The sequence below is a fragment of the Ictidomys tridecemlineatus genome, chromosome 1 (genome assembly GCF_052094955.1).
Source record: "Ictidomys tridecemlineatus isolate mIctTri1 chromosome 1, mIctTri1.hap1, whole genome shotgun sequence".
Lineage (NCBI taxonomy): Eukaryota > Metazoa > Chordata > Mammalia > Rodentia > Sciuridae > Ictidomys > Ictidomys tridecemlineatus.
The window spans coordinates 168,516,330-168,541,862 of record NC_135477.1 but is presented as its reverse complement, the minus strand read 5'-3'; the positions used below and the strand labels follow the sequence as shown (position 1 = coordinate 168,541,862).

Here is a 25,533-nt window from a genome sequence, read left to right as displayed (position 1 = left end):
TTATTTATTTATTTTAATACTTGGCTGCCAACAGCTTTTTTATTTTTATTTTTTAAAATATTTAATTGATTTTATTTTTTAAATACATGACAGAATGTATTACAACTCTTTTTACACATATAGAGCACAATTTTTCATATATAAAGTATGTTCACACCAACTTATGTCTTCATACATGTACTTTGGATAATGATGTCCTTCACATTCCACCATCATTGCTAATCCCCTGCCCCCTCCCCTCCCCTCCCACCCCTCTGCCCTATCTAGAGTTGCGAGCATGAGAGGAATAGAAGAAATGAACTTTTAAACACTATCATGGAAAACACCCTGCAGGACAGATAGAGTCTTTGGGCCACTGGTTTGTAGCATCAGGCTTCAGATCTCTCCCAAGGAGAGACTGCAAAGTCAGCGCTTCCCACTCTTGGGCAGTGAGGAACCCAGGGCCTCAGTATGCCAAGCCCTTCCATGTCTCCATGAAACCAGTTGTGGGCTGCAAAGAGGCTGGAAGTATAGCACCCCTGTCTCTCTGGAAGGAAGTTACTGAAGCTTTAGCCCGGAAGAGGAGTTAATCAAGTACTAGGCAGGCTTGCTTGTGTTTCTGTGGTTTAATGATTAAGAGTCAAAGTCAGAAGCCAGAAATCTGAAATCCAAGCACATCAACCACCCCAAGCCTGAGCTTCCTCCTCCACAGATGGGGTTAAAAGCAGCTGCCTTTGGGGCTTTGTGAGGATTGAATGCTTGTACGTGGGTGCTTGGCACAGGGTCTGCTCCACAGCAGATTCTCAAAAGCTTTAGCTAATGTTATTGGTGCACCGTTTAGGTTAGTTTTCAAAGTTCTACCACAGGTCGTTTTGCTTATCTACCCATTACTTTCTGAGAGACAGAGTAAGTAATTTTAGTGTTATTTTATAAGTGGAGTTCAGTTAGCTTTGCTTACCCAGATTTGAGAGTGGCACAGCTCAGATCCAAGCCCAGTACTTCTTGAAGTTTTCTCTGGATGGCTTAGTAAGATGTAGTCTGAGTCATAATGTCGGGTTCTAGGAATGGTGAGGCCCAGTGCCTCACATTTTCGTTGATTTCATCGTGCTAGTGGACCATCCTTTAGTGACCACTGATTAAGAACAGCCCTGTGTCCACTAGAGGACAAGGCCATTTCTGCCATTGGAAGGCTGGTCTTTGCTCAAGTTGTGCCATTGAGTCACACTTGATCTCTGCTTTCAGTGTTGCTTTTTTTTACTGCCTCATGTCCCGTGTCAGGATCAGGAGTTAGACTGAGGCTGTATGTGGGGGAAAGAACTAGGAGACAAGAGATTGTTTTGGAGGACAACTTTCTCTATCCATTAGGAATAGGAGCAGAGCCCTCTTGGGAGCTGAGGGAGCCCTGAAGCCATTACATGTGGCCTTCTCTCATCTCCAGCAGAGGAGGCTCACGTGGTTCACAGTGAGGGCAAAAGGAGAAGTTGCATTCTGAGAGTAAGACCTGTTCCGATCCTATCTGGTGGGGGCCACAGTTAACCAGTCTGTTTTCTCATTTTCCATCAGAACATCATAATGCACCCTGAAGTTGTTGTGTTAAGCCTCATACTGCTTCTAACAGGTAAGTGGGCAGGTGGACTGGGGGGTTGGGTGGGTACTTGGTATGGTGAAGGAAAATAGTTGTTCTTTGCAGTTTCTTAGATGGTTATGGGTTATCTGATGAGCAGAACCAGGATGAAAACTTACTCCAAAGAAATTGCTTAACGGCTATCAATTACAAAATCGATTGCTAAGTGAGCAGGACAAGATGCAGAACCATATTTCACATGCTGCCATTTGTGCTTGAACAAAAAGAGGGTCAGTAGATGTATATGCATAGCCAAATGTGTGTAAGAAATAGTAATTACCCTGGGGTGTGTGGGGGGCTGGGCAGAGGAGGTGGGGATGGGGTAGAAGGGAGAGTTAGCCTGTCATTACTTCCTTTTTTGACTTTTGGAGTTTTTAAACAATGTTCACTTATTTCATTTAAAAATAAATACTTGCCTGTGGCTCATGCCTGTAATCCCATTGATTTGGGAGACAGAGGCAGGAGGATCACACATTCAAGGCCAGCTTCAGCAATTTAGGGAGATCCTCAGCAACATGGCTAGCTCCTGTCTCAAAATAAAAACATAAAGAAGACTGAGGATATAGCTCAGTGGGAAAGCACTGCAAGTTCTATTCCCCATACCATAAACAAATTAAAAAAAAACACAAATAAAATATTTTCATTCAAAGCTTTCTGTACACAGGGCGAACGTTTTGAATAAACATTTCCCAAATTTTAAAGACTAATCCTGGAGGGTGGGATTATGGGAGAAAGTTCTTTTTTAAAATTATATACTTCTATAAGCTAATTATGACATCATGTGCTATATTTTTAAAAATCATTAGGCAAAATCAAGAGAGTTTCAGGGCTGGGTTGTAGCTCAGTGGTAGACTGCTTGCCTAGTATGTGTGAGACACTGGGTTTTATTCTCAGCATGGCATATGAATACATAAAAAACTAAAGGTTCATCAACAACTAAAAAAAATTCAGTGAGAATATATTCTTATTTTATATAATAATGATCATTTTTTTTTCTCTCAGAAAATTTCCTACTCACAGCCTGGTCCTGCATGTTAGTTAGTAAATCTCAAATTAGTTCTCATTTAAATATTTTCCAATTCTGTGGCTGCCTTGTATTAGTAAGCCTTGCTTAGTTGCTGGGCTGTCATCAACTGATGACAAGATCCCTGCTTAAAAGCCTTTTGGATTGATCCTAACACTCATGTAAAACTCAGCAGCACCTGGAAATATTGTAAACCCCTTTTCCAAAAATCAATTTCTGAAGAGTCTATTAGAGTTCAGCCCTCAAGCCAACAATGTTTCAAATAAACATCAGTCCTGCTTTTGTGTAGGAGAAGTGGAGTAGTGAGGAGGTAATTTCATCTGCAATAACAGTTTTCAAAAGCCATGAAAATTAAAATATTGAAATTTAAGTGCAATAGAATTAATTCTTTTTTTTTAAAATGTATTTCAATGGATACAAGAACTTTCTTGGAAGAAAGAACTGAGGCACTAGAGTGGGAAGGAGACTTTTCTCTAGGTGTCAATATCTTTTGTGTTATTTTCATTTTTAAAAGCCACAAGTTTACATTGCCTATTTAAAAATCAATAATATGCAGGTGCCTGGTGAACACAGGGTAAAATACATACATGCAATACTTGAGTATCATTTGGTTAAAACCTTTTGAAAGCAATTTGGCCATCTTCACCAAAAGATGAAAATATTCCTTCCCTTTATCCTGGTCATTTCTCTCTTAGAAATTTATGCCTCCAGGGAACTTAAATTCAGTAAAAGTTTAATAGAAAGATTTTGTCACGTTACTTACAATGGTAATAATGAGGAAGAGCATGAAAATCATCCAGTGCAAATAAATTGTATTGTCTACAAATATATGCATTAAACAAAACATTTATTTGAAGAATATGCTAAAAACTGTTTATAGTATCAAAATTTCAAAATCAATCTATAAAGCCATGCCTACAAAACAAACTGTAAAAAGAAACATGAGAATAAATAAATCAAAAAGTGAAAAAAATATTTCAGGAAAATATCAAGGCCTCATTCTCAGTTTCTGCTCCCTGTGTTTCAGATGCTGTGGTTTCTTATACTCAAGTGAGTGGAGTGGTGGGTCATCCGGTCATTATTCCCTGTAGCTACTCAGTGGCCAGTGGAGTCACATCCATGTGCTGGGGCCGAGGGGCATGTCCTACATCTAAATGCTCAAATGAACTCATCTGGACTGATGGATCTAAAGTCACCTTCCAGAAACACAGGCGTTATAAGCTGGAGGGGAACCTTTTGCAAGGGAATGTGTCTTTGACCATAGAGAATGCAGCTAAGACTGATAGTGGCCTGTATTGTTGTCGAATTGAGCATAGCGGGTGGTTTAATGATATGAAACTCACCTTATCCTTGGAGATTAAACCAGGTAAGCTTGTTTTGTTTCCTTTGATCTTTTCCTGGAAGTTAACTTGAGTTTTTTGTTTGGTAATAATTTCTGTTTTCCTTTAATAGGGAAATAGAAGGTTCATATAATCCTGTTTGCTGACAAATACTTGCTCTTGAGAAACAGAATAACTTATTTGCGTAGATGAAGTCCCCCGACCAACCTTGATTCAAGGCCAAAGGCTAGAATGAGCAGACAACCCCCTAAAGCCTCCTTCAGACATGCTTGCTCGCATTATTCTTCCATAGTGAAACATAATGAATAGTTTCATCAAGCTGAATCTATTCAACTTTAAAAACTGTCCCTTTGTTCCCCTGAAATATTGTCTTAGAAGAATGTTAAAATGTTCACTCTTCACATTTTAAAATCACCAAGGATTTCAAAGCTCAAAAATGAGTAATGTAAGGTACTGCTGTATAGACATAAAACATCTGGTTTTAACAGCTGTCAACTGAATCTTATTGAACATTTACATATATATAAATTTTTATAAATATAAAATTATTTATATAATTTATATATAAACAGCTATATATAAATTGCTATAATACTTTAAATATAAATTATTTATATATGACATTTATATGTATGGGAAACATATGTATATACACACATATAAATATTGTTTAGGCATATAATTCTAACACTTTCCTTGCCCTACCTTGGATATCATATCATATCACAAAACCCCCCTTTAAAAATTAAAATGACCTTATATGAGAGCTTTTGCCACCCAGTGCCTATTAACCAGTTGCTCATAAGAAGTTCATGAAATCCAAAACTCTGGGAACATTATATTTTTCTGCTTTTCTCACTGTTTGATGAAAGGAGTAGATTCTTGAGGATTTCCTGGTTTCTGGTGTTGTTTCCTAATGAATCTCCTTCTACTAAGGTCTTATTTTGACACTCCAATCTAATACCTGTGGCCTCAGTAAACTGTCTCTCTTGCTCTCATTTTATTTTATTTATTGAGGCATTTGAGATTGAACCCAGGTCCCTGCACATGCTAGGCAAGCGCTCTGCCACTGATCTACAGCCTCAAAGCCCTCCCTGCCCTGCCTTTGTTTTAAATTAAGGGGAACTTTATTTTGCAATCCCTCAGCTTTGGAACTTGGTTTGTTTGTCTTATAGAGGCAAGCAAGATGTGGTCAATTCTATTGGAATAAATAGCTGACTCTGGAGAAACTATGCCTGGGAGGCAATTTAAGGAAGCCAAAAGAAGCTGGTGATACAGTGTGCTGTAGGAAGATGTGGAGAGGCAGCTTGCGGAGAAGAAATAATAGGGTTATCATTGCGACCTTCTTGAGGTTGTGAAATTATTGGCCTGGCTGAATTTAAAAAAAAAAAACAGCATAGAATAAAATTAGCAGGAGGCTTTTATAGTGTTTAGAAATTCTTAATAGGTAGGTGTTTACAATAATGTTTGGTTCAGTCAGAACATGAGTCCATAACTGAGCCAAAGTGACAATCTATAATATCCAATTCTTTGCTTAAGTGTTTTTGTGCTTTTAAAATTCTAAGCTTCCTCTTTAACTCTCCAAGGGCTTCTCACCAGCTCTTTCTACCCTTGTAGTTTCCCAGTTTCTTACTGAGGAATATACCCTAAGCAAGAAAAGTTCATGAGTTGATTAGAGTTTCTCCTCCCCATCCTTTGATCCACTTTTTGCATGTATTCTTTTTTTTTTTCTTTGGAGATTAGATTTTAAATTGTGAAGGGATGGAAAGTGGATGGTGTTCAAGCCTACAGCTCTGCTTTAGGTTAAATCAGCAAACTATAGCTCCAGGGCCAAACCGGATTATATAATTGGCCCACCAACTGTTTTTATAAATAAAGTTTCATTGGAACAGCCACACACATTCATTTATACATTGTCAGTAGTGGCTTGCAAATTGATAGGGTTGAGTAGTTGCTACTGAAACCATATATTTTAGGTTCCCAAACCTAAAACATTTACTATGTGGTCCCTTATAGGAAAAGTTTGCTGACTTCAATTTCTAAATAATGGGTTGAGTATCCCTAATCCAAAATGCTAAAATCTGAAAGTTTTAACATAGTCATGGTACTACCTACAAGTGGAAAATTCTGCAGTATGAAACTTTGTTTTATGCACAGCATTAATGAAAGCATTATGGAAACTTACCTTCAGGCAATATGTATAAAATTTATATGAAACATAAATGGTTTTATATGTAAATTTGTGTCTCATTCCTAAAATATCTAATTGTGTATATGCACATATTCTGAAATTAAAAAAAATCTAAATTCTGAAATACGTCTCAAACAATTTGGATAAAGGATACTCAACCTGTATCTGTTAGATGGGAAGCAACCTTAGAAAGTCTGGTTCACCTTGTAACCAGATATAAAATTCCTTTCTACAAGTCGTGGCAGGTGTTTTAGCATAGCAGATGAGTGTGATTTAGCCCTGAGTTAAGATGTAAGCCCTTTGGGCATCTACGCTCAGGATGGACAGAATGGACCACTATTTGATAAACACAGTGGGCTTGAGAACTACTGTTTAAGTCACTTATCACCAAGAGGGCAAGGAATGTACATACCAGGAGCTGCCACATAGGCACCGAGTGACCCTTAGACTTGAGCGATGAGAATGTAGATGTGGCAAGCCAGCCATAGGCTGGCTGTGTGTGAATTATGAGCACTGAGTGCATGGGATGGACTGAGCCAACGTTGCCCCTCTCTTTGGATAAGGAATGTAAGCATCTTTCTGTTGCTCTGCCTATGATCTCCACACAGCACATGAGATGGACGTGGCCTTCCTAGATGTCAGTCAATCTGCTGATAGCAAGGCATCACGAAGCTAGCCTTAACCCTGACCCCTCATTTGAATGGCTTCTCCCCAATAAAGGGTTCAGCACGTGCTCCTCGCTCTCTTTCTTGCCTGCCTTGCCTCCTTTGTGGGAGCTGGGTCAGAGGAGCCATCACAGAACCCAAAGGAAAAGGTGTTTCTCTATCTCTATGTGATTATTTTATGTCAGCCCATGTTCCCCCTGGAGTGTCCCTGACTGGTTTAGTCGTGTGTCCCAACAGGTACAGGCTCTAGACACCTTCCCTGTCTCACAGAGTCATTTATAAGGATGCATAATGAATGATATGCATGACTGGTCTTTTAAAAATTGCTTCATTGTAAATGTGAAATATCTGTCCTTACCTCCCCAGTCTTTTCAATGCTGCTGCTTCCTTTTGGCTTATGGCAAAGAACAAGCACTCAGGACAGAGAATTCTGCTTAGAGACTATCTCCCATTTGTGTGCAAGGGGACAGTTTTTGAATGGGGTGCTTGCTTTCCTACTGTTTGATTAATCATTGTTTTCATGTTGATTTCTAACTCCAGCCAGAGACACAAGTGTTCCTATGACACCTAGGGTCTATACCTCTGCTTCTTCAACGCCAGCACACACACAGAACCACAAACCAGGTAAAACAGATGAGGTTTGGAACCCTAGACATTCTAATGAGAGGCTACAGGCCATACTCTGCATTGTGTCAAGACAGAAGTACAATCCAGGGTGAGGGTTCTTAACTGGGCTCCCAACCTGGGCTTCCTTTGGTCTGTGATCCTACCCTCTTCTCAGGTTACCTGAATGTTGGGTATGTATAAGCATTTATGTTGGGTATGTGTAAGCATTTGAAGAGTGAGGGAAGTCATTGCTTTTTATAAAATTCTAAAATGATTCGTTATTAGCCAAAAAATTATTTGGAGCACTGATCCAACCTACCCAATGTCGATGGTGTGGATCTGGTTCAGCTGGGTATCCATTTACGATGAAAACATGGGGAATTACAGAGGCCAAGAGTTACACTCTTTGGATTCAGAACTCATTTCGTCCATTCTGAAGTTGGGCCCTGCAGTTGAGAATAATATTTCAACCAAGTTGATGTTTTCTGTTTCCTGTTTGCCAGGCCCTGTGCTGCATGCTTTGCAATGTTCTGTCATTCATTTCTCAGGAAGGTTATCTCTATTATAGGTGTGATTCAACCCTGTCTTATAGTTATGGGAGCTGAGACACAGAATCAAAAAGTTTTTGGTTGAGTGGAGTGTGGTGGTGCAGGTCTGTAATACGGGTGGCTCTGGAGACTGAGGCAGGAGGATCCAGAGTTCAAGGTCAGCCTCAGCAAAAGCAAGGCGCTAAGAAACTCAATGAGACCCTATCTCTAAATAAAATACAAAATAAGGCTGGAGATGTGGCTCACCCCTAAGTTCAATTCCCAGTATCCCCTCTCCCCCCCTAAAAAATGTTCATGATTGAAAATCATAAAGATAGAAAGTAGTTGAGTTAGGGCTCCATCTCTGTTTCATTTGAATTTGGGGTGCTTTTAACAGCTGGATGGTACCTTCTATCAGGAACACTGAGCTTTATGTTTGAGTGAGTTTTCTTGTTTTGACATTGTAAATGATAATGGCTTTATAAAGCTACCTTGTCTTTTGGGGGGCAGTCAGTATCTTACACTGCTTTGCTTCAAGGACCCTTTAATTTATTGATATAGCGTGGAAATCACAAAAGTGCTACTTATTTAATAAGTGAGAATTATATTTAAGGACTTCAGGGATGTCAAATATACCTGTTCATGCTCTCAATTCATGTCACATTGTCCATACTTCAAATTCAACACAGATAAGTTTAGATTGAATACAAAGTAGAAAATGATTTACAGGAGAGGGAAACGTGTCCCACAGACACATTTAAGCTCAAGTCTTCTATTTCCAGGATTAAAAAGATAACCTTTAGAAGAGATTCTCAAAGCCCCCTGAAGCACTTTGACCCCTTAAGGTGACTCTGGATTCTGAGGAGTAACCTAAGTGTCACAGCCTCTTAGTGAGAGCAATCTGATGGAACATCTTGATTTCCCTGGACTCCCATTAAACTACGTATCTAACCAAGAGGGATCTGAAGGATTGGGCTATGAGCTGAGTTTGGAAGAGAAGACGTTAGGTTATAACTGGCATTTCTGAGCCATAAAAATTTGTAAGAAAAGTAGGTTTTTTGCAGGCAACTGAACACACTGGAGAATCTCTTGGACTTTCTCAATATTGATTTAACTTTGAAATACATAGTTTGTGCTTGCTAAGGTGGGTAGATTTGTGGACTTGGTTTGGAAAACATGGAAAAGTTACTGGCTTCATTTAAGCTCCATGAACCTCCTGGGGTGTGGTATTAGTAGAGTCTTAATCTTATCCTGATAGTTTCCTAAAGAGTTTGGGTTCAATGTTGATCTTCACAGTCCAGGAGGGAGGTGAGCACCCTAGCTAATCTTACGCAGGGAGACTTTGTTTTACATCTGTGTCTCTTGATGCATAAGCTAGTTGCCTAAAATATTCATGGAAGAACTGAAAATAAGGTTGTAAGAGAAATGAAAACTGCCACAAAGACCCAAACTTGGAGGAAAAAATTAAACTCAGGAGATTTCTTGCACAGAATTAAATTGGGTTAAGAATGGCCATCTGATTCTCTTGTGCTGTTCTGGTTAAGTTAGTCCCTAAAGAGCCAAATGCTCTTAGAGGTTTGGGCATTAGAAACAAACAAGAAAACAGGTCAGAACACGAGAAAGGGAATGTTGAAACATAAAATTTTCAAGACTGCATTGGGGAAGTCAATGCAGAAGACCACTGAGCAGCAGGTAGGAAAGCCCAGGGTCAGGAATTCTTGGTCAGCCACTACCACTAATTGGCTCCAAGATTCTGTGGTGTTCTAAGGGAGTCACATAAACGTCTTATAAAGAGCTAGGTGACCAAGCCTGCATATCAGGTGAGCTGTTTAATAGGGAAGAAAGGAAAGATTTCAGAAAAGGAAAAGGAAATAGCTTTGATTTAGAGAGTTCCTAGTATCAGCTTTCTGGTGAGACATGAATGATAGATGCTTGCATAGCATTCACAACACCTTGGGTTCAATAAAGTTCTGACGAGAAATGGAAGATGAGTCAGATAACACGGGAAATCACTCTTAACAAAGGAATGGTTAGAATGCAAGTGCAGAAGGAGAGGGGATCAGGGTCTATCTGAAACTCTGCTTTTAGGGTTGCAAATCATTAGCTAGGCCAAGATATTTTGCAACCTTGTCATCTTGAAGAGACTTCAGTAAATTAAATTTTGTACCTGTTAGTCAATATGTGCATCTGTCCAGAAAAATGTGTGGACAATCTGGTACTTAAATAGGGTCAAGAAATCCAGAGTGACATCATAGTGAAGAGACTTGGGCAAGTTAGTGGAAATTCCCAGGCCCTGTTCCCTGAAAGTGAAATGTCACTCATATTAATAAAATGAAACTTAACTGGGTATCCTGTGTAAGATGTGCTGTTGTAGACTCTTTATTTAAAGGAAGTATAAATGACTAGAAGAATAGAAAGGGAAATAATTCTGTCTCTTGTTAAAACTATCTAGAATTTTATTTAGATGATTTTTTAAATAGTTTTTGTCTTATTTTTAGTTGTAGGTGGACACAATACCTTTATTTGTTTATTTTTATGTGGTGCTGAGGATCAAACCCAGTGGCTCACATGTGCTAGGCAAGCAATCTACTACTGAGCTACAGCCCTGGCTCTGGGTCATGTTCTTGTCATTATAATAAAGTGACTAGATAGCAGTACAAAGCCTGAAGGCCATCTTTGAGTAAATCTCTAAGAGGAGTTAGAATGGCTGGAAGTGAGTAGGTGGGAGCCATTTTTCCTGAGGAAAGCTAGGTGAGGGAACTGTGGGAATTTGGTGGTAATTTATAATTCCAGTTTTGTTTTGTTTTTTACTTTTGTTCGGGGTGCATATTTCCCTCCACAATGGAACATGGTTCTTCTGTTGTTTTTGTTCTAGTAGCTACTTTACCTACTACAACTCAGGCTGCAGAGACCCAGACTAAGACCCTGCAGGAAACAAGGACATCCTCTGCCAGCTTACCACTCTACTATTGCCCAACAGGTAAGTACATTCTCTCCCCTGAACCCCTAGGAGTATCCGAATCTTGATAACCATTGACAGGGAGAGCACTCACTCTGGAGTAAGACAGTTCTGACTTGAGGGCTGAGGAGGGCCACTCTCTCTGAATCTGTTTTCTTACATGTGAATGGATGTAATGCTACTGATCTTATAGAATCCTTAGGAAGATTAAATGAGATGAAAGGCCTGGGACATGGTTACACAGGGGTTAAGTGATAGATACAATGGCAGCTACTACTATTACTTGGGACATCCTGAATCCATAAGACCAGTACAGGCAACACGTATGATTTGGAAATATCTACATACATATGACTCAATTTTCCTAAGTCAAATCATCCAATCTCATTACTGGGCTTGACTCCAATCTCATTACTGGGCTTGATCTCTTGGGTCAGGGCCTTAAAAACAATTAAATCCAAGCACCCTGGTGTCTACACCAAAATGTCCATCCATGTTGTTTCCTCCAAGTTTCCTCCTAAGTACAACCTGGGGGATCCTAGCTACCTTGGCAATCTTGTATTTACATGGGCATTCAGAGGTGGTGCTGTGGTCTACATGTTTATGTCCCCCCACAAATTTAAATATGGATATCTAATCCTCACTGCAATAGCATTTAGAGGTGGGACATCTGGGAGGTGACTAGGGCTGTGCCCTCATGAATGAGATTGGTTCCTTTATCAAGAAGCCTGAGGGTGCTAATTTGCCCTTTCTTCATTTGGGGACTCACTAAAGACACTGTCTCTGAGGAAGTGATGAACTTCATCCTGCACTTCCTGGCCTTTAAAACTGTGACCTGTTTATTTCTTTTGTCAACTAACGTGTCTGGGGCATTTTGTTATGGCAGCCCAAATGGACCAAAACAGCACCCAAGGATGTATGTCATGCTGAGATCCTGCTTCTCTCTCTGAACATTCTACCTAATTGCCCAGAGCCCTGGTCAGGCCCCATAAAATCTCCACTCTCTAGAAATATGGAGTCCATCTGTCTTTTCTTGATGAGGAAAGGTGACACAGAAGCCTGTCATCTTTCTCAGCTAATGCTCTTTGTTACCCACAGTGCTTTGGAGCACATGGCATACAGAACCTCTTTGTGATTCAGAGCTGGCTTAGGTGTCCTTGTACCTGTGCTGTAACCAAACAAGGTCAAGCTTTGCAGGACTCCATGTGTGTGTGTGTGACTCACTCTACTCAGTGGTTGCAATCTGTGGGCCCTCACCCCCTTATGGCCTCCCTTTTGCCAAGTATTCCTGGAAACTGGTTAATTTAAAACGGACCTGCCGTGAAATTCACACAGGGACACATTCAGTAGGGATTAGATAATGGTGACATTTGGTTTGGAAAGTGGAGTCCTTAGTGGAAACTATTTCCAGGCACAAAAACAAAATGAAAATAGATAGAAACACAAGGTAACAGCAGTGGGAGCAGCTGCACCCCATCTTTGAGTATGTGGGGAAAATAAAGGTAGGAATGGGGAATCATTCTCTAAAATATCATGTCACCAAAACCTGGTCAAGGTAGAGTCTTCCAGAATGAAACAGACACCTGAACAGCTGTGTCCCCAGGATTTGTGTGACTGCCAAGTCCTCACTGTGTCCATGTCAACTCTCAGCCGATTAAACCTCAACAGAAGCAAAGAATGTTAAGTCTGGAAGGGATTTAGGTTGTCATATGGCCAGCCACCCACCTTCAAAAGATGTGTGCCAGGAAGCTTATGCATTATCTCATTGAATTGTTTCAAACCAGAATAGGGAGACTTATAGTTCTGCTTTGAAGATATACAGTTCCCAGTTCAGCCACCAGTTACTAGCTGCATGCCCACAGCCATTCCTCACTGGATGACAACAGCAAAGGATGTGGGGGCATTGCATGGTCTCACCTCCACTCTTTGCTCCATTGTCCTACAACAATGGTGATGATGATGATGATAAAACAGATATTTTCCAACATAGTGTTAAGTACTTTACATGCATCATCTAATTTAATTATACCAAATTAAATATATACTTTTGATAGCTTATAGTTTAAATGGATGCTGGATAGAAACATCTGTATATTTGTGTACATATACACACACGGGCATTTATATATAGATTTACACACACATGCATACGCATACATGTATATGTGCCTATGTGTGTTTGCAAAGGGCTCTGATTATCAAGGTCACATTGCTAATGAACATTGTAAGCATTGAATAAACACTTTTATCTAATTCAAGTTCATGATATTTTTACTACTTCACCCAGGTCTATTCTGAAGGTGATAATAAGTCACAGAGCCTAGACTCTAGATCTGTCTAAACTAGATATTGCCTTTGATTCTGTGTAAACATAGTAATGTAAATATTTGGTGGAGGGGAAGGATTCATCTGATTTTATTCCTGCTGGGGCGGTATATTCTTAGGGAAATGCATAGACCTCAGTGTTTGCCTTTGGTGAGAGTGCAACATGTGGGGTGCTCACTAAGCAGAGGCTCATGTCATTTGCTAAAGCAGGAAGCATGTTTCACCAGTCCATCTGTTACAGCACTCATAGAATAGGACTAAAGAGCTGGTTAGGATGTGAAGTGCTTAGTATATGGTAGATACTCAGGAGAAACACTTCTGTATTTGACCTATAGATGCCAACAAAGGACAAAATGATTTATTCTCTTATAAACTAAATGTTCCAAAAACACTTGGAAAATTTGAATGTTCAAAACATCAGAGTCAATATATCTTATCATACAAAATCCCATCCCTTAAATAGTAGATTGTGCATTGGTCTTGCGGCTGATAATAGCAAATATTTTCTAATGTGCTTCTGGACCAACATCTAAATACATTGGCATATAACTTGAGAATTGCACGCATCTTATTTTACACATCATGATATATTTTTTTAGTTGTAGATGAACACAATACCTTTATTTCATTTATTTGTTTTTATGTGGTGCTGGGGCTAACCTAGTACTTCATACGTGTGAGGCAAGCACACTACCACTGAGCTACAACCCCAGCCTCTAAAGTGCATTCTGAATAGGGCTGTTCTAGCCTAAGGTGCACAGGTGGCCTCTGGGTGCTCATCTGCAGTTTCTTAGCAGCATGCAAATATTGATTATCTTCAAGTGTGCTCTAGTCTGGTTACATGAATGAACTTTTCTGATTCCTACGAAATTGTAAAACTTTGTGTTCATATATTTCTCCCCATAAAAAAAGGAGTCCAGGGCTGGGGTTATGGTTCAGTGGTAGAGTGTTTGCCTTGCATGTGTGGGGCACTGGGTTTGATCCTCAGCACAACATAAATAAAAATAAAATAAAGGTATTGTGTCCATCTACAACAAAAACAACAAAAATTTTAAAAGAGGATTCCATTGTCGAAGAGCCCTTGATAGAAAGTTGAGGAACCATGACCTCATAGGATAAGGTTTTAAAATGTTAATAGCTTGGCGGTACTCTTGGGAGGCCAGCAACATTTGGTGGTATAATTATTCAACTTTCCATTCATTGCCAGAAGGCAGTGCGAATATATATAGTTTCTTCATTGAAAATCCAATATTTTTGTAATTCTAATTAATTTTTCCTTCTTGTTAAACAGATGGGAACAGCACCATGACACAGTCTTCAGATGGCCTTTGGCAAAACAATGAGACTGTAAGCATATTCCTCCCTGTTTTATTAGTCAGGCTCACTTGTCTGTCTTCCTGGAAGCAAAGTTGCAGCTAAAGAATAGTTCTGTAAGAGTAGCCATAGGTTGATTTTTCTCTCCTTAAAAAAAGTTGGAGAGAAGGAAGAAAAGAATTGGAATCTTAAATATGATGCTTTAAATTGAATAGTTCATTGAGGTGTGTCAGTTTGTTTGGTGATATTTTACTAAATAACGCACATGCATGCACACATACACACACCACTCAAACTTAGCTGTGGTCAAAAATTAGGACAAAAAGCAATGAACTAATTCAAAGAAAGCATGTTAACATACCATGAAGGGTTTTATTTGGAATGGAATGGAGCAGAGGCCCTCCCAAACAGAAACACAAAGTAAGCAAGAGTCCTGCCCAAGGACAGACCCACTAATGTCCTTTTCCCACACAGGGTCCATTCTATGTGAAAATTCTTAGGCCCCTGTGAATTTTTTTCTGCACATATCCCTTCTCATATGATGATTCATTTAAGGTATCAAGGTCTTAATTTTGATTCTGTAGGGTATTCTCATACTTTTTCTGCAGTGAACACAAGAAAAATCAGAGGAGCCCTAGTCTCATGATACTTATCAGTTTTTTTTTTTAATCTTTCCAAAGAAGTTAGACAAACTTATCAATCAGGTCTTTTCTTTTGCCTCCTGAAGCAGCCTTTGTTTTAGTATGTGCAAGTAGTTCAGAGGCAACAAATAAAAGAGTCTGAGGGCAGAGAACAGTCCTTCTGATAGTGAATTGTGAGAAAGGACACACATAGTCATTGAAAGAGAACTTCAAAAAGCTCTGGCAGGATGGAATTGTTTATTGTGGGACCAAATGATCTCATGCTGTATACCTTAGTGACAATAAGACTACACAGCAGCTTGGAAGGCCGAGGCAGGAGGATTGCAAGTTCAAAGCCAGCCTCAGCAAAAAGCGAGGTGCTAAAACTCAGTGAGACCCTGTCTCTAAATAAAATACAAAATAGATCTGGGGATGTGGCTCAGTGGTTGAGTGTCCCTGAGTTCAATCCCCAGTATGCCCTGCCAAAAAAAAAAAAAAAAAAAAGACTACATAGGAGTGATATTTTAGAAATTATACCACACAGGCCCTGATTGGTCTGATGAAGGTAGATAGAATCTGTAGGTATTGGAGAGATATCAGAACTACCATTATATGAATTTTTGTTGTGTTGCTAAATGATCAGACTTACAGCTATGTTAAAAAATAAAACACTGAATGACGAGTGACCTTAGTTATTGCAGAACGGGTATACATAGCAGCAAGTAGAAGCAATTTAGAAGCATGTTCAAGATGTTCAAGATCAACAGAAGCAAAAATGTGAATTTTTTGTGCTTTGAATAAACATGTCAAGATATAGGTATCTAGCCAAAACATACAGATTCTATCTATATTCATCAGACTGATCAGTGCCTGTGCTGTGTAAGATAACTTTTATATATATGTAATTATATATGTAATTTAGTAATTGTTCCTGTTCAGAAAAGACCCTGGAGAGACAAAACTTGAAAAGAATCCATAAAGCAAACTGGTAATAGTACTTGTTTCTCGATATTAGATATTGGTTGAGTTTAGTTTTCTTTTTTATGCTTAGCTGAGTATTCTAAAACAAACATGCAATATTTATGTCATATAATCAAAAAACGTAATGAAAGCAAAGCCTGCTTCCTTGACCTCCATTCTCCAACTGCCTATCCCTTTTCCTCCTCATAACAGCATATTCTTTCCCTCCCATATATTTTCTAAGCCATGATGACCCAGTTACTTTCCTCTATATTCTTTATAGGGTTCACCAAGAAATACCTAAAAGCACCTTACCCAAGAACCCTATTAAATATGCAAAAAGCAAAAAATTCCACTAAAATGTAAGCTCCATGAGACTTACACAGAGATTTATGACAAAAAAGATCTTTTATAAGTAAATAGTAACAGCTGTGAACTTACTATAAACTCTATTAAATATGCAAAAAGAGGTTCAGAGAGACTAAATAACTTGTCCACAGAAACTAAGTAGAATAGTAGGGATTCTACTTCAGAGGTTAACCTCTTACACGGGAAAACACTTGATCTGTTTCTCTGATCCTTCACTTTCACTATCCAATGGACTCTCCTTGGAATTAGAGATAAACTATCATGCCTAATATGATACCTGGCATGTTTCAGGGTTCTTTCAGGATTAACATCCCCTTAAGATCTGCACTAGGAGATTTAAACACAATTCTACAATTCCTACCCGATTCCACCTGATTACTAAAGTGTTACTCAGGATCATGTTTGTGAGCAGGGCTAGTTTCCAAGTCTTTATCATAACATAGAATCTTGAATTACATTTAAAAAAATACAGACTACAGTAAAAGATCAAATTAAAAAATCAAGCACATCGTATAACATCAGATCAAGTCAACTTATATATGAACAAAACTGTTCATTTTCTTTCTTATATCATAGGACCATGCATTTATGGATATAGCCTATTGACTTTTGAAACATACATAATTTGCATACATTATACACAAACCTGCTTTAAGCAAACAGTTTGAATGTTGACAAAGGTTTCTGTTGTCCTAAAGCACATTTTGAATTTCAGGTCATCACAGAATTTCACTGAGATTCTTTGGTCTTGTTCTCAATTTCTAGAAGTAGTTTCTGGTGCCAATGGATGGTGGGTGGTAACATATGCAAACAACTGCCTTCTATTCATCATTCTCAGGGAGACTCTTTCAGTCTGCTGCTGTTTCCTTAGCAGGTCTTCCCAGCACAGAGCCCAGGGATGACCAATGGCGGACTCTACGTCGGAATCACAATTTCCACCTTGGTGTTACTTGCTGTTTTGATTGTCATAATTATCAAAAGTAAGTCATTTCCAGGTTGTTCCTAATGACTAGAGCAAGGGTTCTGCAGACACTATCTGCACTTAAGTGACTCCATGGGGCATGTGATTGGAATCACATGACTTCCCTGAGTCCCCAAATGCTCATCTGTAAAACACATGTGGTAGTGCCTCTTCCTCACGGTTGTGCTGGGAATGATTTCTGGCATATGGTAAGTCCATGGCTGTTACTATTTACTTAGAAAAGATCTTTTTTTTTTTTGCCACAAATCTCTGTAAATCTCATGGAGCTTACATTTTAGTGGAAGTTTTGCTTCATATCATTGTTTCTTAACTTTGTTCTTTGTTTTTAAATTATTGGTTCCCTGAAGAGAAAAATTCAATATCAGTTCTCCATAAAAGAAATTAAATACTAAGAAATAAGAGTTGCCAGGTGTGGTGGTGTACGCCTGTAATCCCAATGGCTGGGGAGGCTGAAACAGAAGGATTGAAAATTTGAGGCCAGCCTCAGCAACCTAGCAAGGCCCGACGCAACTTAGTGAGACCCCATCTCAAAATAAAATAAGTAAATAAAAAGGGCTTGGGATGTTGCTAAGTGGTTAATCATCCCTGGGTTAAATCCCCAGTACCAAAAAAAGAAGAAAGAAAGAAAGAAAAAAAATACAGAAATAAGAATGTGCTGCATAGGTTTGAGATTTGGAGGTGACAGGCCATTGTAACACACACAGTGTCCTCTCTCCTCCCTTCAAGATCTGTTTTTTTGACCCCGTGGGATGATATTGTTGATGACACCAGAATACTTACTTAGTACATGATGCATAGAGGGGGAACTATTTGCAGATTAGGATTAGAACAAAGATCTTCAAGAAGCAGTCATCCAGGGCTTCATGCCTCTTTTGTGAGGTGTGTGTGTGTGTTTGTGTGTGTGTATGTCTGCTGTGTTTCTCTCAGTGTAACCTGCCCCTCATGAAAGAATCTCAGTCATCTATTTTGTACAACATTATCCATGAACTCATTACCAATCTACTCCATGGGCCTGGGAAGAAAACTGAAAACTGATTATACTTGTTAAATTTAAGGAAATTTCTACCTGATAATTTAGAACTTGGTTAGTCAAAATGATTATTTGGAAATTAGGTAAAATACCTTAAATATATTCTCCTCTTTAACAAAAACAATTACTTAATCTCTCTTAAGGAAATGAATTACTGGGGAGTATAAAATTTGATAAAAGTCTCTGATAAGAGTTGACCTCCCGGATGGAATCTTATGTCCTAGGTAGCCTAGGACAAACCTGGTTTATGCCTGTTTTCTAGTAGCTTATTTAAAAAGTCACGGGCTTTTTCAGTTTTTTAAATTAAAAGAAAAAAATTTTTTTTGGTACTGAGGACTGAACCCAGAGGTGCTTAAGCACTGAGCCACATCCCCAGCCTTTTTCATTTTTTTATTTTGATAGAGGGTCTTGCTAAGTTGTTGAGGACCTCATTAAGTTTCTGACGCTGGCCTGGAACTTGTGGTCCCTCTGACTCAGTCTCCTGAGCCAGGTGTACACCATCATGCCTGGCTCATTTTTTAAAATGAAAGATAATTTGGTAATTCCATTATAACAAGTCAGGATATGTGGGTGAACATCCCAGACGTTACTGAAAAAGAGACACTGAGCAATAAAGAGTGTGCCTGGGTCCTGTAGACTCGAGTGGGGACACAGGAAGGAATCGCTGAAGTCATGGGGGAAGGGCTCAAGTCACAACAAAACAATAGACTTGATTGCAAGAAGATATCATGGACTCTTTTACTAATGTGTTCAACCCATCTTCCTCCCCTATTTAGAGTATTTCTTCTTCAGAAAGAAGATGCAGCCACTAAGGTAAGCTTGAAAGGTTTGGGGTAGATATCTTTTGATATCCTTACTGGAGTGAAAAATAAAGAGAAATTCCTCTCCACTCTTCTCCTAAACTACCCATTCAACAACTTGGATCCTGAAATTCTAGTTTAGTGAGCATCTCTGGCGTTACCCATACCTTGCAGTGACATTTTTGGCTTTCTGTATTTCCGTACAGTTGTGGCAGAACCTGTGCAGAAGGGGCACCTCAATCCTACGCTCTTAGGTGAAAAGAAATGAATTGCTTGACAGAGCTGAATATTGAAGGAGTTGTGTTGATTCACTCTTACACTTTATTCAACCTTTTCTTTTATTGAGCATTGATTGAGCACCTATTATATTACAAGTTGATGAACAAAACAGAGAACAATAAAAAATAAACAAAGCCCCTTTCATGCCTGCAGACAAACACCAAGGATAACAGAGCAGGGAGATGAACTTTTGATTGAGCCCAAGGGAGCAGATGATTTGGAGGAGGATAATTCCTGGCTGAAGGGGCAGGATGGGCAAAGGCTCTGACCACAGCTCCCCCCACATGCAGCCTGCTCCACTCCTTTACCCCTGAAGGCACTGGAGTTTACTCTATTTGTGAAGCTCTTTTTGTCTGTCCTCCCTGCTGCCCAGTTAAAGCTTAGATCCCCTCTAGTGCATCTGTGGCGGGCAGTCCCCTGCCCCCAGTGAAGCCAACTAGCCTGCTTCATTCCCTTCAGCATGGCTCTGAGCAAGGACATTCTTTGACTCAGTATCCATGCCTCTTGGGCTGCCCTCCATTATTCCTAGTTCTCCTTCATCGGAGGCTTACGCAGACTCACCCGTGTCTGAGTTAATGACATGGCAATCCCTAGACCGTGCCTTGGACAGGGTCCAGCACATTGCGATTGCCCAGGACAGGCTGGCTTTTATTATTTCAGTCATGCCCTTCACCGCCATAAACCTATGAGGTAGTCAGTATTATTAGCCTCATTTTACAGATTAGAAAAACAGGTTCAGAAATATGGAGGGATATCCAAGGTCACACTGCACAGTACATAAAGGACTCAATCTCAGGGACCCAGGCTCATAAATAGTTTTCACCAACCTCTTCAAAAAAGGAAAAGGAAATGCTTCTTATTGGTGAAAAGTCATGGAACATTGTATCCTTTTAGCTATTTGTTTTCTATTATGAAGAATATTCTACAGTTATCTTTTTTAAAGAGGTTCACTTTTTGCATTAAATCATAAAGAAAAAACATTATTTAAATGTAAAATATAAAAAAGTACACATTTCAATGTGAGATTTCTCATGACATTTTCTTTTTGGTGTTTCTATCACACTGACTCATTTGAGCTTATTGACACCTAAACTGTTTTCATAGATCTGTAACTAAGCCATTTTAAGGACCATAGAGAGGTTTCATCTTATTTTTTAAAAATAAATTTAATTTTTTTGCAGTGTTGGGGATGAAACCCAGGGTCTTGCACATGCTAGGTGAGCCCTCTACCACTGAGCTATCCCCCACACCTTCTCATGTTGCTTTAAATATACCAGTGGGGGCTTGTTCTTCATCTGGGGATGAATGAAGACTCAGGTTCCACATTTTCAGTAGTAGAAACTGTCACTGTATACGGATTACAAAATGCCAGCCACATCAAACCCCTAACGGGTATTAAATCTGTTTCTTCCCTGGTTTGTACCTCCTTGATTCCTATGAGACTCAAACATCCATCCACTGTGGGTACCCCACATAACAGGAGGTATAGAGTAGTCTCTCTAAGTAGTCATACTAAAGCACCTCCTGGCACTCATGTGAAAGGCAGGCACACGGAACACCAGCAGTTCTCTCCAAAAAATTACAGCCCTCGTCTCCATTGTCTGCCCTTTTGTGCACTTGGTGTGTATGAGCATAGGCATGATAAAAGCAATCAACCCCTGATTTTGAAATTTGATCATCAATCACAGTAAGGTTTTCTGACACCATGATCTGGTACACATTAGTAAAACAGTACTATTCCATTACATCCAAGAGTTTTCTATATCTCCAGGGTATAGATCACTAAGCAGTTAAATAGCCTTTTACAGAAGGTCACAATCCACAGTTACAAACACACCAGTCAACCAGTTCTTAGCCACATTAAAAAAATTATGCATCTTTATTTAGTAACTCAGTTCCGTGTCAGATATCTGTCTTTTTACCTTTCCCATTTTTGTATTCTATTATATGATACCCTGAAGGACACCAGTATATATTTTTTTAAATAGTTCTTAGGTTGTTTATATACACTCTCCTGTAACTTAATCTTCAGGGCAGCACTTTCTCATTTCCAGAAGGTACAATTCATTTTATAGTTTTTGTGAATGGGGCTCTTAGATTCTCAAATATCCAATCTCGCTGGATCATAAATACAAGTGCTGCTCCTTCCTTAGAAGTGATCTTCTTTTTCTTTACTCATGTTATTCTTCAATGCTTTTTGCAGCATGGCTTCATTGACTGGTCCTCAAATTGGAGTCCTGCAAAGTGAAGCAAATGCGCGAGCCCGAGCAGAAGACAACGTGTACATCATTGAGGATAATCTTTATGTCATGGAATAAGACCCAGGGACACTCTTGGGGTTTTAAGTCCATGACTGCTGAAGGTAGTGACTGGATATCACCATATCTGCCTCCTTTTAAACTCCAGGATCACTTTTCTCCATCATTTCACCTGGCATTCCAACATGTCAGCCACATCAGATAGAGTGACTCTCTAGCTCAAAGCTCTGTACAAACTCATTAACAGCATTCTAATTTTTATACTAAAACTAGCTCAGTTTTTCCAGGCATTGTAGAACATTCTTTCACCCATGAACAATTTAGAATTCTGTATTTTCTTTAGACCCCCCCCCATCATTCTTGTATCCGTTAAAAAATTGATTAGTGATACAGGAAGGGAAATTTGTCCAAAACTGTCAGGAAAAAAAAAAAAAAAGAGGAACAGTTTTTAAGAATCAAAAAAAAAAAATTCAACTTAAGACTTCCTTTGGAAGCCTTTCATGATTACCTCTTATTGTTATATTGTAACTCCAAATGTTACCTTTCTTATGTTTCCTAAATTCAATTCATGAGGGACTGCAGGTTTTTATTTTCCCCATGGGGACATAGAAATGGGTGTAATTTCACTACCTTAGGAATACATATTTTCTCCTGGCTCTGAAAATGTGATGAATGAATGGACTGATCTGTGGATCAGGATGGATATTTTAGCCACGAAGACCTGCAGTAGGAAGTGTGGACCAAGTAGACTCCAGGGGAAGAAAACCATTTACCTTGGGGTTCCATACATTTATGCTACTTCTACTTGCACTTGTGCCATGGTGCTAGGCAAATTTTTTCCCTCCCTGCCTCCCTCTCTTATTTGTTTCCTTCCTTCCTCCCTTCCTTCCTTCCTTCCTTCCTTCCTTCCTTCCTTCCTTCCTTCCTCCCTCCCTCCCTCCCTCCCTCCCTTCCTTCCTTCCTTCCTTCCTTCCTTCTTTCCTTCTTTCATTTATTTCTGGTATTCAGATTGAACCCTGGGGTGTTTTGTCACTGAGCCACACCCCTAGCTATTTTTATTTTATTTTTTTACTTTGAGACATGGTCTTGCTGAATTGTTCAGGACCTGTCTAAGTTGTTGGGGCTGGCCTTGAACTTGTGATCCTCCTGCCTCAGCCTCCTCAGTCACTGGGATTATAGGCCTGTGCCACGGCTCCCAGCTGATGCTAGGCATTTTTGTAGACAACCAACAGGCTCTCTGAACTAATTTTCAGAATGAGGAGAGTCAGAAATGAAGGGGGAAAATGAGGTAGTAGGAAAAAGGACTGTCTACCTTCTCTATTGCAAGTCTAATAATCTTAAAATTATCATTAATGTCTTCTAAAATTCTATATTTCTAAATTTCCAGACCACTTTCATATTTAAAGTTATTTCAGAAAGCTGAAAGTTGAAGGGTCTTTTTCCTCTCTAATTAATTATAAGACCTTTTTTTTTTCTTTTTCTTTCTTGTTTTGGTAATTCCAAGACACTTTGGTTTTGCCAAGAGTTAAAGAGAGGTGTATTGTAAGGAATCTTCAGTCTTCAGTCACTCATGTGATTATTTAGAAATATAAATGTGCAAGGGTGGTATTGTCAGAAAAAAAATTTCCACATAAACACTTAATAGGGTTGGGTATTAATTTCAATTTCAATTTGAGTGAACCCTGAAATCATGGCTGGGGTTCAGAGCTACTCATGCCATAGTGGTCTGGGAGTGTGCTGTCAAAGACCACATTTTCACACTGTTCTGCAGAGTTCTAGGAAATCACGAGGTCTTCTGAGTGAGGGTTCTGTGGGCAAATGAGATCTTTATACATTCTATTCTGGGTTTGCCAGATGGAGCCAGCCTGGTAAAGTCTAAAAATGTATTATGTTCCAACTAGAGTGTTTTCTTTCTTGTCTCAGATTCTTTTTCTTGAATCTGAAGTAACATGCATTAATTTGTGGCTTTGAAATCAGAATCTAGATTTGTAGTATCATTGGGAATGCTTGTCAAGTAGACAATACTCTTTTGGTTTTGTTTATTTTGTTTTGTTTGCACATGGTGGGGATGGAACCCAGGGCCTCCAGTCTGGGCTGCATGCTTAAGTGGTCCAGGGGTCCCTTAGCTGGGGCTCTACCCTCAGGGTGCTGCTCTCTGGCTCACTCACTTTTGATTCTTGCCTGTTTTCTGTAGGGCTTTGAGTTTATGATGTCTGCTCTAGTCTCCACATTGTTCCTGGAGATTTATTATCCACGCTAAAAGATCTGGGAATCCAGTGAACTGTTTAATCTTGCATTTCCAAAACTTGTTTCAACACACAAGCTCAGTATCTAGTAGAATTGTGTGAAACAAAATTACATGGGAAGTGAGTGGAAGCCCATCAGTACACAGGATTAAGAATAAGACTTGATTTCTAATCTTTTTATCAGTGACACTAGATGACATTAGGATAACTTGTTCTTTATGCTCAGCTTTTTCACCTATTAGGTATAATCTTCTCCATACCTAACTTGGTATTTAGTGGTAATTCTAATGTAATGTTACTTGTAAGAAATCTTTGAAGCTGGGTGTGGTGGCACATGCCTGTAATCTCAGCATCTTGGGAGGCTGAGGCAGGAGGACCTTGAGTTCAAAGCTAGCCTCAGCAATTTATCGAGGACTTAAGCAACTCAGTGAGACCCTGTTTCTAATAAAATATAAAAAAGGATTGGGAATATGGCTCAGTGGGTTAACTGCCCTTATGTTCAATCCCCAGTAGCAAAAAGGGTGAGGGGGGAATCTTTGAAAAGGCAAAAACACTAAAGAATGCATAATTTTCTCCTAGAAGATTTTGTAGTAATAGCAGGGCTAGCATGCATGCTTGGTAATTATAATATATTACATCCATAAATCTCTTGCTCTGTGATATCTCTTTAAAAAACAATGTTTCTTTTTGAAAAAGTTAATGTTGAATAGTTTAATTATTACCTTATACTACAGAAAAAATTGTCAATAACTGGGATGGAGGATGGTAACAAAGAAGAAAGGGGAGAAATTTCATTATTATGACTTTTTTTCTGGAAATATATCAACCTTATAGATCATCTTGAATTTTGTTTTTATCCTTCAAGATACAAATGAGGTTCCATTACCTATAATCTGTCCTGAAGGAAGAGGATGTGGCTATGATTAAGACTGTGTATTCAAACTTAGGAACATTTGCACATCTTTAAGAAATAGCATAACCATTCATTCACTTATAGCTGTAAAGATGGGGTGATTCTGTGAGCACATGAAAGTGGGGGACTCCTCGTGGTTTTATGTGCATTCGTTAATAAATAAGATTTGTTTGCTCTTTTTGAAAACTGGCTTGTCATTTTCTCAGACTCATCTTTCAGGTTGGGCCAGGAATCTTCACCTTGCTGGGACATGACCAAAGTGTCAAAATTTGGCACCGGGTGCTGTTCTGGAGATATAACAGAGACCATTCTGGAACTCCAGTTCTTATGAAGTTGAGATTGAGCAGGGAAGAAACATAAAATCCACCATTCCTATTACTCATTAGTGCTAAGGCAAAAGAAAAAATTGTGATAGAGACCGGCTTCTTAATGGCATTTGGGGTCAGAAAACTTTGTTGCAGGGGTGTCCTGTATGTTTTGAGATGTTTACCATCATCCCTTAGTTACCCATTTAGATGCCAG

At 39.2% G+C, this 25,533-nt stretch overlaps 1 protein-coding gene across 5 annotated transcripts; it reads left to right on the top strand.

Annotated features, from left to right (window-relative positions):
- The first annotated feature begins 661 nt into the window (after positions 1 to 661).
- On the top strand, positions 662 to 25,197 carry Havcr1 (hepatitis A virus cellular receptor 1). 5 transcript variants are annotated; one of them, XM_040273010.2, is made up of 9 exons: positions 665 to 740; positions 1,543 to 1,597; positions 3,655 to 3,993; positions 7,364 to 7,447; positions 10,835 to 10,936; positions 14,532 to 14,587; positions 17,378 to 17,483; positions 19,292 to 19,328; positions 21,798 to 25,197. In XM_040273010.2, the coding sequence occupies exons 1-9, from the start codon at positions 735 to 737 to the stop codon at positions 21,910 to 21,912; spliced, it is 900 nt and encodes a 299-aa protein (XP_040128944.2). In that variant the 5' UTR covers positions 665 to 734; the 3' UTR covers positions 21,913 to 25,197. The 5 variants fall into 5 exon arrangements, with proteins under 5 accessions (XP_021582173.2, XP_040128944.2, XP_077907696.1 ...); XM_078051570.1 differs by having other exon boundaries at positions 17,375 to 17,483; XM_078051575.1 differs by having other exon boundaries at positions 667 to 820; positions 17,375 to 17,483.
- The last annotated feature ends 336 nt before the right edge of the window (positions 25,198 to 25,533 follow it).

Coding starts and splice junctions, on each gene's coding strand:
- Havcr1 (XM_078051570.1), top strand. Junction 1,598..3,654: donor CCTCATACTGCTTCTAACAG/GTAAGTGGGCAG, acceptor CCTGTGTTTCAG/ATGCTGTGGTTTCTTATACT. Junction 19,329..21,797: donor AAGAAGATGCAGCCACTAAG/GTAAGCTTGAAA, acceptor TGCTTTTTGCAG/CATGGCTTCATTGACTGGTC.